General features: G+C 34.2%; 1 protein-coding gene across 1 annotated transcript in view; it reads left to right on the top strand.

Moving 5' to 3' along the window:
• Window positions 1-16224, top strand: part of LRP1B (LDL receptor related protein 1B) — a 1499204-nt gene that overhangs the window by 1420452 nt on the left and 62528 nt on the right. The window contains exon 83 of the mRNA XM_044913608.1: window positions 4782-4946. Coding sequence (XP_044769543.1) covers window positions 4782-4946 — 165 coding nt within the window. The remainder of the gene's footprint in view (window positions 1-4781; window positions 4947-16224) is intronic.

The following is a 16224-nucleotide window of genomic DNA, read 5'->3' as shown; positions in this document are numbered from 1 at the left end:
CTCCTGGGTGGCTCAGTTGGTTAAGCGGCTGCCTTCAGCTCAGGTCATGATCCCAGGGTCCTGGGATCGAGCCCCGCATCGGGCTCCCTACTCAGCGGAGAGCCTGCTTCTCCCTCTCTCTCTGCCTACCACTCTGCCTATTTGTACTCTCTCTCTGTCAAATAAATAAATAAATAAAATATTTTTTTTAAAAAAAAGAAAGAAACAGGATAAGAAACTAAGTTGTACTTTCTTCTGCATAAAATTTGATTCACAATACATACTACTAAATAAATATTTTGAGGGCTTCTGAGCAAAACATAGCAGTAATTTAGAAGCTAGGGACTAATTTAGAAACAAAACTGACAAGATTGCTTCACTCGTAGAGCTCATATTTTAGAAGCTACATTAACATTGAACAAACATTTAAAAAAGGAAAACGTTATTTCAGATGCTTATTATAAGTATTAAATAGCAGAAAGTCAAAAAATAAAATAATGAAAATCAAAAACCAAAATAGTACAATGAGAAAAGACAAAAAAGAGACATCTCTCAATTATCCAGGTAGACTCAGTTATCCAGGTAGACTCATAATCAAGACATTAGCCATAATGGAAAAACAAATTACTATTAAGCGAAAATAAAATCAGCACTTACTAAATTTTATGACACAGACAAAAACACAGTGCTGTAAAATCCCTTGAGGATCACAACATTTTTCCAGTGAGATACACTTAGGATCTCTTCACAGCAGGACTTTCTACCTGTTGTATTTTTCTCTGTTAGAATGAACTCCTCACATGAAGACTGTGTCTTTGCCCTCAGTCAGCCTCTCCACCCCCTTATCATTTTCTCATTGTTCTCTACTGGGAGTTATAGGCAATCTGAAGATTTCTACCTTTCCAAGACTCTAGGTGTCTAAAACTATCATAGCTCCTTCATTTAATATATATTCTTTAAGCATTGGATATGCAAAGCTGAAAAGTTTGCAAAGATGATATGATGAATGACATAAACACCAATAGATATTTGTGTGGATAGTGATACATGGCCCAGAAGAGACAAGAGTTAAAACCATTAGAAGAATTCAGATGATCATCCAATGAGAGAATTGATTACAATTTTCTATAGAATATGACCCTAGGACAAGGTCTGCCAAAACAGAGGGGATTCAGATTAAGTGGGAATGAGGGATCAGAACCCTGAGACAGAGGAACTGAAAAGGCGTGAAAATAAGGCATGTAAAGAAAATAGTGAGTCATTTATTTGAGTTAGTCTGTAGCACGTGTGAAACAGTGTTGTGGGTGACGAGGTTAGAAATTTCTTAACAGAGAGCTAATTGTGAATCATGATTGGTATTTGGGATGAGTCCTTTAGTGCCAGTTCTTGAAAAGGTAGCTGTCACTGGCACTAGAATGCACCCTTTCTCTTTATTGATTATCTTTCCAGCCAGAGTAGCTGTGATCTCAACTGTGATGATCAAATAGAATTAAATGGACATTTTCAAATGTTATTAGGCACATTTTTTACTAGCTGCTCTGACATGTTCATGTAGGTAAACTATGTTTGGCCACATATTCTCCTTAACCTCTCAGAAAGAGAGTCTTTAAAACAAGTCTTTCCCTGTAGAAGATATGCCACATTTTTATTAGTTCCACACACACTCATAACCAGTGATCTCACAGGTGCCCCTCTGCCCCTATGTACTGTGTCTACTTATACTATTGTTTGGGTGGGAGAGACCCCTGAGAGAGAGCTGAGAATTCTGCACAGAAGTATTCTACTAATGCCACCAGTGTGACTTTTCCATTGACTCTGATGTTGTCAGTGTTGTTTTTATGGTCAAGTTGCCTACAGTTTTTGTTGTTTTTGCATTATAACTAGACATTAGTATCTCTTCTACATAACTCTCCCTTTTTTCTTCTTTGCTTAGTATAAATGATTTATCTAAAACTCAGATTAATTTATCCCATAATCCCAGCAAATACACAGGAAGAAGTTGGCCTGGGGTGGATCTGAGGCAGAGTTTTGGTTTAGGCCAAGATCTATCGATTAACTAATTTGTCTGGCCCTGTCCTCCCTTAGTCTCAGTTTCTTTTGTGTAAAATTAGATTAACAATAAATATCACTACTACTTGTAATAATAATAATAAATATTTTGAAGGCTATGAACAAGGCATAATGTAGTATATGTATATTATTGTTTTTAATTCCCCCAAATCCCCAATAATAATATGATCATTGCCCCCGTTTTCTCGGATTAGAAAATTGAAGCGAGGCTCAATTGATTGTCTAACATTACTTAATAATGGTGGTCCCCCAAGGTGAACCTAGGCATTCTACACTCTTCACCATCCCCTAGTACACTCCAGTGCCTCCGTAGCGCCCGCATCACCCATGTCCAGAGTCACTGAAAAGAGCAGAAATGACAGAGATAAACTGCCTAGCACAATGCTTTGCAAAAAGTAGACACACAGCACTGTAAGGTAAATCTATCATTAAGTAAGCAAGCAAATGAAATAGCTTTTTTGCTATATTAATTCATCAAATTTTATAGTTTTATGTTTGAAATGAGAAAGCATTTTTTCCTAAGTGTACACTTACCGAGATCTAAAACTTTTTTTTTTAATTTAAATTCAATTAGCCAACATCATAATGTTCAATGATACATTAGTTGCATATAACACTCAGTGCTCATCACATCACGTGCCCTCCTTAAACTCTGTGAGAAATTTCAGTTTTACTATTTCAGATTTGACTGGAAGGCATGATTATAGAAACCTCCTAAAAGTTCATTTTTTTAATTTAAAAGAAAGTCTTATATTTTAAATAATCAGAGTGTTAAAAAATATTCACATTGGCCACTATGCATATGAGCCTTGGTAGCAGACAGTTTGGACCACCTCAGTGAGGAATATAAATAAATAGATTTCAGAATTACTGACTGGTGTAGATAAATGCCAATTAATTTTTTCCTGACATTAACATTTGATATAGCCAAGTTTTTCTGCTCTTTATAATTACTTGCCTTTCTCTAGCTGCTATTGTTAAATGATGAGACACTGAATATTTTTAATCTTCATGTAAGAAATTTGAAATTCAAATGTTACTCATTCTTGGAGAAGTATTCACCTGCTCTTTCCTATAGTTGATTATAATTGCTGGAACTTGGCTTCTGGGGGTGATTTAGTTATTGACAAAAGCAGCCTTCCTTTTCATTATAGAACTATTACAGTTAGGTTTTGAAACTCCACTTCTATTTCATCAAGCCGTGTTATATTTTAAAGTTTCTGGTGCCTGATGAGGCACATTACAGAAGTGCATGTGTCCTAACATGTAGAGATTTTGAATATCTATATAGTTTACATAGAACATTTACAGATGAAAATGAACTCCCCCACAATAATCTTAACTGTGATCATAATGCCTTAAATATTTATCTTCACTGTTTACATTCACAACTCCAATCAGGGATATTTTATGCTGAACGGATTAGAAATGCTTGGTTGAATTTTAAACTGAGGAAGTATATATTTCCATTCTAGATCTTTCTTGAGAATTCAACCTCTGTGTTCAACTCTTTGCTTTGCAATGAGGCAAGTCTCAGAATTGCCTGGTACTGCTGATAAATAGTCTCTATTTATGATAGTGGATGTGATATTTGAGTCATTTTTTTTTATTTGAAGTCACTGAGGCTCTTTAAAATGCTCTTGTGATTATTGCAGTGATATATTAAAGCTTTTGCTATTTTGGGGCCAATGGATCTTGAATAAAGAATACAGGCTGTTTTGATTTTACCTTACTTTGATATAAAAGAGGCATGGCTTTAGTAGAAGGCATATTCTAGAACAGAATGCTTCTTACAATATTCTCAATCATGTGTGTTCTATTGGGCATCATATCCTGCCCTAAGTAAAGCAGTATTTCTAATGGAGTAAGGTCATGTCAACACACATAACCTGAAAAATTATTCAAACCAATTCTTATCATAAATAAGACTCATCGTATTTTTAAAAATAATTTTGCAACCCCCAGGAATAACCATCCTTTTCTTATTCTCAGCCAAAATGTATTAAGTAGACAGATTGTGCCTAAATATTTTCCATATGAAAATTTTACATATGGAAATGTTTCTGACACTGTTTTATCAACATCTTGTACCAAACCTAAGTGACTTTTAGTTTTGAGTTGTTTATACATAGTTAATAAGGATGTATATCAAAGAATGTATTTTCATTTAAATGTTTTTCTATACTGTAAGTTATATGTGTGTTTACATATATATATATCTGGTATATATCCATATTCCATTAAATATTCCATATCTGATATATATATACTATATATACACAATATATGCGTAAATCCAATATATATATACTATATATATACACACTGTATATACTATATATACACTACAGATTTATCTTACATATTTCAGTTTGGTTTAATATCAAATAGTCCTAAAAATATGCTATGTTTGCTTATGTCATAAAGAAAATGTATTGATTGGAAAATATTTCATTTTTAGGAAGCTTCAGTTGGTTTTGTTATTTAATGCTTTAATAAATACAAGAAATGGTTAATAATTCTTTAAGCCTAAAGAAGAATAAAAATTAAGTATTTGTATTCCCCATTCAACAGTGGTTAAAATTGATTTCTCTGTTTTCAGATAGTATTTGTAGTATTTTGCTTCTTCCACTTTTATATTAGGGGTATTTATTTGAGGATTTATGCGAATTGTTCTTATTCTACCATCCAATGAATAGCCTGCTAATTTGTACATTTCTTCTTATAACCAGATGATTCATGCAAATTGACTTGTGAAAATGGAGGAAGATGCATTTTAAATGAGAAGGGTGACTTGAGGTGTCACTGTTGGCCTAGTTATTCAGGAGACAGGTGTGAAGTCAATCACTGTAGCAATTACTGCCGAAATGGAGGCACCTGTATACCATCAGCTCTGGGTAAGTATTTGAATTTCATTGTGCATTCAAGTAATTTACATTTTTCCTTATATGTGAAAAATATAAAGAGGATACGTAATGTTAGAAATTTAATTCCTAGTATCTTTATAAAAAATAAATTAACACAAATTAAATTTAATTATTAATTCAACATAATAGTATTTGTTCCAAGCTCAGTATATTGAAGTTCAAGTCACAAAATCTAACAATAGTAATGATCCTTATCCTGTGTTGAGTGCATACCATGTGACAGGGCTCAGTGCTTACAGGTATTCTGATGCTGGCTTGGAATGATTAAGTGAAATCAGTTTTATAAGCTTTATATGTTTGATTCCAAAATCTGTTCTTCTTTATTTTTATTTCTTTTATTTTGACATTTCATGGTTGAGCTTTTTTTTTTTTTAAGATTTTATTTATTTATTTGAGAGAGAGAGAATGAGAGAGAGAGAACACATGAGAGGGGATAGGGTCAGAGGACCAAGCAGACTCCCTGCCGAGCAGGGAGCCTGATGCGGGACTCGATTCCGGGACTCCAGGATCATGACCTGAGCCGAAGGCAGTCGCTTAACCAACTGAGCCACCCAGGCGCCCAATGGTTGAGCTTTTTAAAAAATATTTATCTAAATTCCAGTGAGTTAACATTCAGATGTACAATATAGTGATTCAGCACCTCCATACAACACCCAGTGCTTATCACAAGTGCACTTCTTAATCCCCATCACCGATTTAACCAACCCTTCCCCACCCACCTCCCTCTGGTAACCATCAGTTTGTTCTCTATAGTTAAGAGTCTGTTTCTTGACTTGACTCTCTCTCTTTTTTTTCCTCCTTTGCTCATTTATTTTGTTTCTTAAATTCCACATACAGGATCATATGGTATTTGTCTTTCTCTGACTGACTTATTTCACTTAGCATAATAGTCTCTGGCTCCGTCCATGTTGTAGCAAATGACAAGATTTTGTTCTTTTTTATGGCTGAGTAATATTCCATTATATTATATATAGATATAGATATAGATATAGATATAGATATATAGATACCACAACTTCTTTGATTTGGGCTGTTTCCATAATATGGCTCTTATAGATAATGCTTCTATTAACATTGGGGTGCATCTGTCCCTTTAAATTAGTATTTTGTATTCTTTGGGTAAATACCTAGTAGTTCAACTGCTGGATCAGTTGGTAGTTCTATTTTTAACTTCTTGAGGAACCTCCATACTATTTTCCTGAGTGGGTGCACCAGTTTGCATTCCCCCCCAACAGTGCAAGAGGGTTCCCCTTTCTCCACATCCTCGCCAACACTTGTTTCCTGACTTGTTAATTTTAGCCGTTCTGACTGGTGTGAGGTGATATCTGTAGTTTTGATTTTCGTTTCCCTGTTGATCAGTGATGCTGAGCATCTTTTCATGTGTCTGTGGGCCATCTATGTATATTCTTTGGAAAAACGTCTACCCATGTCTTCTCCACATTTTTTAATTGGATTATTCTTTTTTGGATGTTGAGTTTTCTTAGTTCTTTATATATTTTGGATACTATCTCTTTCTCAGATATGTCATTTGCAAATATCTTCTCCCATTCCATTGGTTGCCTTCTAGTTTTGTCGATTGTTTCCTTCACTGTGCAGAAGCTTTTTATTTTGATGAAGTCCCAACAGTGTACTTTTGCTTTTGTTTTCCTTGTCTCAGGAGACATATCTAGAAAGAAGATGCTATGGTCAATGTCAAATAGGTTATTGCCTATGTTCTCCTCTAGGATTTTTACAGTTTCCTGTCTCACATTTAGGTCTTTAATCCATTTTGAATTTATTTTTCTGTATGGTATAAGAAAGTGGTCCAATTTCGTTCTTTTGCATGTCCTTTTTTAATTGAACAGTTAGCCTAATGCTAAACCTCATTTGCTATTAAAAATTAAGTTAAATTTTAAAATTAAGTTAAATATATACACTATATCAGTACATCTGATAGCATCATAATTCCTATCTAAAATCATAACTACTTTGTGGGCATTGCAATATAGTGTATAATATGCTTTGAAAATATCAGGTTACTACATGTTAAGATATACTTGAAATTCTTATTAATTTATGCAATAGCTCTGTTTGTAAAAAGTGTTTGCTACAGTGCATAAGTGAATAGTAAAATGTATTTTTCTACTTAGTGCTATTATATTTAAAATATGTTCCCACGGGAAAAATTAACCCCAATGCATAATAAAAATATAATTTGTAAATTCCAAAATTCAGTGCAAAGGACACTATGTAACTATTAAAGTGCAATTTATGCACATTTAATTCTACTACAATAAATGCAAATTTAGGGGCGCCTGGGTGGCTCAGTTGGTTAAGCGACTGCCTTCGGCTCAGGTCATGATCCTGGAGTCCCTGGATCGAGTCCCGCATCGGGCTCCCTGCTTGGCAGGGAGTCTGCTTGGTCCTCTGACCCTATCCCCTCTCATGTGTTCTCTCTCTCTCATTCTCTCTCTCTCAAATAAATAAAATCTTTAAAAAAAATGCAAATTTAGTGAAATGGAAAATTAATCCATATGATCTTCACATCCCTTACACGGTTAATTTCTGTCTTACTGGGAGTTCTCATTGCTTCTATTGCTTATGCTATTCTTTGAAGTATTTAGCATAATGCTAACTGAAAGAGCCACATGAAGAAGCATTTTCAATGGAGTTCAGAGGAACCAAACTGTTTCTGATTTGCATTCTAATAGTAAAAGCATTACTATTTCTTTGAATTTGATAATATTAAGTCTATAAATATTTTTGACTTATGATTAATTGATAATTAAGGTATTCTAGTTAATAGAATTCTGAAAACATATGCAGCAAGTTGACTGAAATAAAAAGACACTAGGTCTTACTATATATTTTCATTCTGCCTAAGAGAAGCTACTCCTTACAGTAGAGTATATTCTATCGTTGTGGGAGAAATTATAGTACTGGGACCATGCAAATGAAAACTGAATGAATGTTTGGTAAAAGGGTATGACCTGTAATTGTATTTTAGTAACACAGATACCATTTCCTTTTAGGGGAGAAGCTTTTCTTACACAAAGGAGTCATTTAAGAATTTTATTACTTGATTGTTAATTTTCTCATTAAGATAATAAATTTTGGGGGGGTTACAACCAGATGCTTTTCTTATATTTGCCTTTAGAAATATTTAAACGGAAAAGAGTTTGGTACTCCAAACTATAAATATCTTTCCAACCTGCAGTGGATCCACAAGGACAAATCTCTATGAAACATTGAATTTTCTGCCCTGTTAATGGATCCTGAACTATATGTGGATACAGCACAACTTTTAATGTTTTGTTCAAATCATTTGTCGAGATCTTGCTGTATTCTTAAAATCTATATCGATTTTATCTTTGCACCCAGATAGATTATTAGATCTTGATTTACATAGATAACATGTTCAGAAAAAAATTATATTTCAAATTAGTAATATAAATGAGTCCTTATATGAATTTAACTTGAGATATGACCATGTAGTTTATTGTCATACAGCACCTAAATATTAATAATAATATCATATCCAATTAAGTCATCTACAAAGCATTTTTTACTTTTAAAAATATGGTTTTATAAAAACATTGTTTGGTTTTTATAGACTGTAAAACCTCATTATCTCCACACAAATGTTAATTTGTTAAACAAATCCCAGTGGGCAATTCATGGATTTATTCACTGTTGGTTTACTTACGTTTAAGCCTTTTGGCAAATTCCTATGTGGACACTCTATGACTAGGGTCTGGGGCAGCCTTAATTAAAATTTATAAGTTTATGACAGTTGTATAGAACTATAATAATTGAACAAAGGAAATGTCAGCAGTTAATTAAAAGCACACATCTGAGAGGCATAATTAAAATTTTGCATTGAGTGTTTCCTCATTCCTTAAGTTTTTTTTTATAATAGAGAAAACTAAAAATAAAATATATGAACTGTATTCATATAGGAAAGTACTACAAAATGAAATAGTTTGACATTGATTATATCGACAAGGGTGCATGTCTATGACCTGCTTATAGGAGGATATTAAGATAAAGTTTGCTTTGGGCAAGATAATGGAAATGAGAGTAAGCATTGAATTATTCAATCATTCTATTATAGAAAATAGAGAATAATTGAAGAATTTTTCTCATAATGAATATAATGAGGGTATTTACGTGATTAACTCTATATATTTACAATTAATCTTCACTTCTATAAATATTTATTCTCTAAAGTATGTTGATGGGGCGCCTGGGTGGCTCAAATGGTTAAGTGTCTGCCTTCGGCTCAGGTCATGATCCCAGGGTCCTGGGATCGAGTTCCACATCGGGCTCCCTGCTCCTTGGGAGCCTGCTTCTCCCTCTGCCTCTCTCTCTCTCTCTCTGTCTCTCATGAATAAATAAATAAAATCTTTAAAAAAAAAAGTATGTTGATACTGTTTGGTATTTTCCTTACTCTTAAGAGTTCTGTTATTTAGACTTTTAATGTTCATATCAAAAAGAATCAAGGTTTTCTACACAGCTGATTTAGAGTAATAGAGCAAGAGAGTTTGTAAATTTGGGGCAATATACCCAAATACTCCCACACGTAAAGTTTGGAGTTATGCAGAAGGGAAGGCAACTTTTAATTTAGGGAGTTTGAAAGTGCACAAAAGCAGAACTGCCTAGGTAAAGGAGTGACAGTGCAATTTTTTATAGTAGATAATACATTTGTATTGAATGTCTTAAGTGAATGTCTTAAGTGAAAATGTCTTAAGTGAAAGAAGAAAGCAGAAACTCTCACTGTAATTCTCCCTGTTACCATATCAATGGACTTTGGCAGTGAAAGGTTTTGTCCCCAGAACTAAAACAGAGAGTGGCCCCCGTTAAGGAAAGGAAACAAACAAACAAACAAAAAAACGATTCTTTTCATTACTTTTCACTACAACAGAAAGGGCTTTTAAAATAATAAGTTGATGCTAAGACTTTTCTTTTTCATTCATTCTGGCTCTTTCTGCCCAGGACACTGGCCCAAATATGAGGGCGGCATATATGGCTGCCATCAAATATGATCAAATATGGCTGCCCTAAAAATGTTTGCTCAAAGGCAAAACTAGGAACTTTTGGATACCCTCAAAACATCATGGGACTAATGACAAAACGTAAATCCTGATGTCTCTTAAGTCCCATCTCTACTGAGGACATAAAGTACACAATCACCTAATTAACATCTTGATAAAGGGTGAACATGCATTCAAACTGCCCATCTTTGTTTTTCTTTCACTTTTTATTTAAATGAGAGCTGTTTTTAATTTAAATTAAGCTTGATGTCCTAGCTTCCTTAACATAGATACTGTTTATATTTAGGGAGTGCTAAAAGCTGGCTGTTTGGTCCTACTTGCTTTTTGAGGATCTCAGAGAATATTTTGTTGAAAATATAAAATTATAAAAACATTAAATAGGGCACATAATTTTAACAAATAAGTGACATAGAAATACATAGCCATGACAAATCAAGTAGAAAAAAATACAGAAAGCAAAATGAGCAAATGGCAAAAGAAAAGTCTCACACACACATGCACACAAACATACAAAAAGAGGAGAAAAGAGGAAAAAGAGGAAGGAGGATTTTGGAGAGGAGGAAGTACAGCAGGAGCCCCGTCACACACCGATGAAACCAGCATCCTTCAATCACTATCAGAAGAAAATGTTCATGGTACAAATCTTGAAGCAAGCAATTTTGAAATACTCACCAAGAGTTTAAAAAGTTTCTGTGTCCTTTAAATAAAATTTTTAGAAACATATCCTAAGGATTACATAATGATAAAAACCAAAATATTTAGAAGTAAAGATGTTCATTATAGTGTTATTTGGAATATAAAATTGGAGATAGAAACCTGAATCCAAATAGTTACTATGTAAGATGCAGCATATCTAAAAGATGAATGTTATATGATAAATACAACCAGACTTGTAGAATAGGATAATATAGTAAAAGAGTCACATTGTATTTTATTTTATTTTTATTGAAGTATAGTTGATACACAATGTTGTATTAGGTTCAGGTGGACAATTGAGTGATTTGACAGCTCTGTAAGTTATGCTATGCTCATCACAAGTGTAGCTACCATCTGTCACCATACAATGCTATTACAGTATCATTGACTATATTCCCTGAGCTGGTACCTTTCATCCCCGTGGTTTATTCATTCCATAATTGATAGGCTGTACCTCCCACTCCCCTTCATCCATTTTGCCCATCCCCACTGCCTCCCCTGTGGCAGCCACCAGGTTGTTCTGTGTATTTATGGGTCAGTTCTTTATTGTTTGTTTTGTTTTTCAAATTCCATATATAAGTGGAATCATATGGAATTTGTCTTTTTTTTTTTTAAAGATTTTATTTATTTATTTGACAGAAAGCACAAGCAGGGGGAGGGGCAGGCAGAGGGAGAAGCAGACTCCCCGCTGAACAGGGAGCCAGACATGGGCTCGATCCCAGGACTCTGGGATCATGACCTGAGCCTAAGGCAGATGCTTAACTGACTGAGCCACCCAGGCGTCCTGGAATTTGTCTTTATATACCAACACAACTACTAATAATAACACTACCAAGTAAGTATTTGCTATGTGGCAGACATTGTGCCATGTGTTTTACCAGCACATAGTAGGCATTACTAGCACCATTTTACATAATGAGATGCAAAATGAGATCTAGTGAAGAAATATAAGTTTTTGCAAAGCCACATAATTAATAAATATCTAATAAGATTTGATTCCCAGGTCTGTCTAATACCAAAAAACAAATAATTTAACTTTGCACTAAATTTATTATTTAGTTCCCTGTTAAATATTCTTATGAAATATTTCAGGATGACCCATTTTTACTGAGACTAGTTTTGGTATGTAAGGGCCATGTGAGACTAGCGAAATTTCAAGAACTCTGTGAGAATCCAAGGCATTTCCATTTTTCTTATGAGCAATACAATCTTTAGTTGTGTCAATGAATATTCCTTAATAATATGTATTATTGATTATAGATGATCAACACCTTTAGTTATATTTTCACCATATTTGACATTAGCTACTATTGATTATCCAGTTACATCTCAACATTTATTATTTATTTACCTTGTCGCATGAAAATTTGCTGGCACATTTTTGAAGATATGTGCAAAGAGTTACCATTTGTCTATGAACAGAAGCAGATCAATTAATAATAAATTAATGGAGCAATTAAACTAAGCTCCATTTGTTGTGTACAGCTAGTAAGGCACTTTGCTAAAATATAATGTCCAACTTAAATATGGAACAGACCTAGCACTGGGAGAACCTAGTCTTCAGAAATCGTGTATGCTACCATACACGACACCAATGTTTATAAGAAGAATTCTCTCTCTTGTGGGTCATGGGAGAGTTGAACCTACTGAGCAGGCAGAGACACACTGAGGCATATGACAAAGACTGAGAATGAAGGTCTGTCATTTTGGAAGGAGAATGAGCCCAGAGTCAGAAAATTGAGACTGAACTATTTGGATAGAGAGACAATTGTTGAACCCATGAAACTGTATCACCAAAAAGAAGTTTAGAAGAATATATTTTAAGAGACAGAAAGAGAAAACACAAAGGCAACTGAAAAGGACAGTCAGAAAAAAAAAGGAAATCAACAATGGTAGTGTCTTAGAAACCAAGCAGAGATAGAATTTTTTAAGAGTAGATGTGTAATAAATGTGTAATAAAAAATAAAAAATAAATTTCAAGAATAAAATGTGTAAAATTATGGAGAACATTTGAGGAGGAGGATGATTGAAAAGATATCAGTGGATTTAGGGATTAAGAGATCAGAGATAAGCTTTTCAAGAGTACATAAATACACAGTAAAGAAAACACACACTAACTTCTCCATCCCTAAACCTTTTTTACCACAAGGGAATCAGAATTGATTTATGTGAACAATACCTTCGTATTGAGGGATCTGTCCTCTCCTCTGAAAAAGCAAAGAGAAGTAACAGATTAAGATACATCGTTTTGTATATTGAAAAAATAAAAACTGTAAACCCAGTAAAGGATTGGGATGTGACTTTATGATCAAAGATTTTGTCATATATTTGGTAGAACTGGAAGCTGTGCATGTAGACTCTTTCTTTAAAAAGCTCAAGTATATATCAAAATTTGAAGTTATAAAGTAAATGGACTTGATAAAAATACTAGGTGTGCTTTTTTTGTTTGTGTTTGTTGTGTGTTCTTTCTTTTTAAAGTGTAGAATTAAGCATGTTGAGAAAGTAAAGAGAGAAAAAGACCTATCCTTCAAAGTTAAAGATGCTGAAGTCTGAGACTTGATAGAGAATTTCTGCTTTATCCCATTGCTGCCATACAAATTCAAATTTAATTTTATCTTAAATAAATAATGGAGACAAAATGTGTAATTTAAGACAATTTTCCAAAAGATTTTCTTAGAATGTTACACTGTCTCTTTAGGACACAGTTACAAAGTGATAAATGGTGAATCTCAGTAGAAATAACAACAACAATAATAATACTAAACAATTAGAGCTAAAGTGTCACTGAGTGCCTTCTATGTGCCTAGTACCTTTAGAAATGCTTTGCATGTATAATCTCATTTACTTTATTTGATTCTACACAACAACCCCATATTATTATCCCCATTTTTTTGCATAGGGGGAAAGAAGCAGAGAAGTGATGCCCATGGTCCCCCCACAGGTAATTGGCACAGATAGTCTATATCCAGGCAGTCTGACAACCCACACTTTAAAGGTCTGAATGCTATAGAAGGCAGACTGATTAGAGGCAACAAACTGATCCTCCCCCTCCTTCCTCCGGTTAATTGATGCTCTTCCTGATTATACTACTCTTGTAGGCTGTCAACTCCCAAACTCCCTGGATGCTTCACTGCTATAAATCTATACCTTAGTCATCGTAACAGTATTGTTGCCTTTTCAAATGCCAAAATCAAATTGAGCTACCTAAAAAATCTTTATAAATAAATCCAATGCAACTTGTTAGGGTACACCCAGAGAGATTTGTGAAAATATTAGATGGAGCCCATTATAAAATTCTGTGACAGGTGGTTCATTTCCCATCAGCAAACAAAAGATCTGCTGTATCAACACACAGCTTCAAGTTGGTAATGTTCCCCTGACTATGAAGATTTCTACTTGTCAAAAAGAAATCTTTTAAAAGGAAGAGAAAGAAGCCTTTTGAAAATAATTCAGCCAGAATCTAAATGATGTGAGGCATAGGCTGGTGGTGGGGAGAGGTGGGGGACAACCTGGTCACTCCGCCCTAGTTTCAAAACAGCTGTAGATGAGATAAAAGCATGGTGTCATTCTCTCGGTGACTGGGATAGTTTTCAAGTGCCCTAGTGGGTTGCATCTGTTTCTTTCAAACTTCTATCACTTCAATGTTTTTCACTCCTAATTTTAAAAAACCTGGAAAATAATGGAGAAAAACATAAATCTACGGTGCTTAAGTCCTACCACCATCTGGCACTTTTTGTGATTATTCTAATGCATTTTGATTTCTCCTGTACTTTCTGTTCTGTTTGTTTCACATTTAGCTCATGTTAATTTGTGTTCCTGTTTATATGTTCTATTTCTTTGTAAGGCATTCACTGTTTCTTGTTGATGAAGAGGAATTACTTCTTTTGTTCGGAGCTTTCGTTTTCCTTGGTAACTGTGTTCCAACAATTCTCTGTCCTCTTCATCTTCTACCACTATTCATTCTCTTGTTTGTGTCTTTGTTTTTCACCCATTATTGTTCCCGTGAAGATATTTTGTCTATATGTAAGCAACAACTAGAAAATTCACTACCATTATAAGAAAAATAATTAGCTAAAAGTTTTAAAGCCATTTTCTGGGAGTGGAAAACATGATGTGACTCAGCTTTTAATGTACGTAAAATTTACCTTGCTTCTCAACCTATTAATAGGCATTTATCTGCCGCCAAACTAATAACATTTATACATAAGTTATAAAGCAATGCTACTCACCATAAAAAATGTATGTAACTTTGTTCATTGAGAAGCAATAGCTTCAACTATGTTTAAGTACGTGGAGAGCTTTCAAGGCAAAATAAATAAATAGGTTGTGGAACCTCAACTTATTTATTCCCTTGGAAATACAGGTGGATTTTATTTGGAGGCACTTTATTCACTTATGAGTGCTTTTCAAAAAAATATAGAATGTAGAATCTATGGCAATAGAGAAAACATATCATTTTCACACTTCAAATCTAAGCCTTATACATTTTTGTGACCATTCTAATTATGCTTCATGTCTACAAAGGTGAGAGAGGAGATGGTTGGATATTCTCTGATGCTTTCACCTGAGTGACATTTCCAAGTCCTAGTTAATTCAGATCTATAACTAAATTTCTTCTTTATTCTCTTTCATGTTATTTCTTTACATTTGCACAACCTCTAAGCTTCACTTTTCCCCATTACAAATGATGGCCATTATTTCATTTTGTTTTCCTTAATCTCTCTTACAGAGCTAGTTCTGTACTCCATTTTCCACCCAGCCCTTGACATTCCAGGCAGTTAGAGAGACTCATTCCTGATATAACAGTTAACTGTGTTGTGTTCCAAACACCTTAAAGGATTGTTCACCTTTACTTGTGATGTTAGTTTCCACAGAGCAAATAAAGAAAAATATCCACAAATGATCCATTAGATTTGCTCTTGTGTGCTGTTAACATTAGACTTTAAATCATCTTACTAGTCTACAAGCGACAGTCCTTTCCCATGAATAAAAAATCTCAAAATGAAATGAAATAGGACTTACTAAGTGCTTATATACTAAATGGAGTATGTATATTTACATCAACTAAAATAAATAATTGCATAAGTATTATAGATGCCATACCCACTTTAAACATATTAAAATATTTATAAGTCTAAACTCATGCTTTAGCAGTGGTGGTACATGATAATTCAACACAGAAATATGATTGTCTGAGGGGATTATACTAAGTGAAATAAGTCAAGCAGAGAGAGACAATTATCATATGGTATGTGGAACATAAGGAATAGCACGGAGGACCATAGGGGAAGGGAGGGAAAACTGAAGGGGAAGAAATCAGTGAGGGAGACAAACCATGAGAGACTCTGGGCTCCGCAAAACAAACTGAGGGTTTCAGAGGAGAGGGCGTTGGGGGGATGGGGAAACCAGGTGATGGGTATTAAGGAGGGCAAGTGGGTGTTATACGCAACTAATGAATCGTTGAACACTAAAAAAGAAAGAAAGAAAGAAAGAAAGAAAGAAAGAAAGAAAGAAAGAAA

The sequence above is a fragment of the Neomonachus schauinslandi genome, chromosome 3, assembly GCF_002201575.2.
Source record: "Neomonachus schauinslandi chromosome 3, ASM220157v2, whole genome shotgun sequence".
NCBI classification, from domain to species: Eukaryota; Metazoa; Chordata; class Mammalia; order Carnivora; family Phocidae; genus Neomonachus; species Neomonachus schauinslandi.
This window is presented reverse-complemented; position numbering and strand designations above follow the sequence as displayed.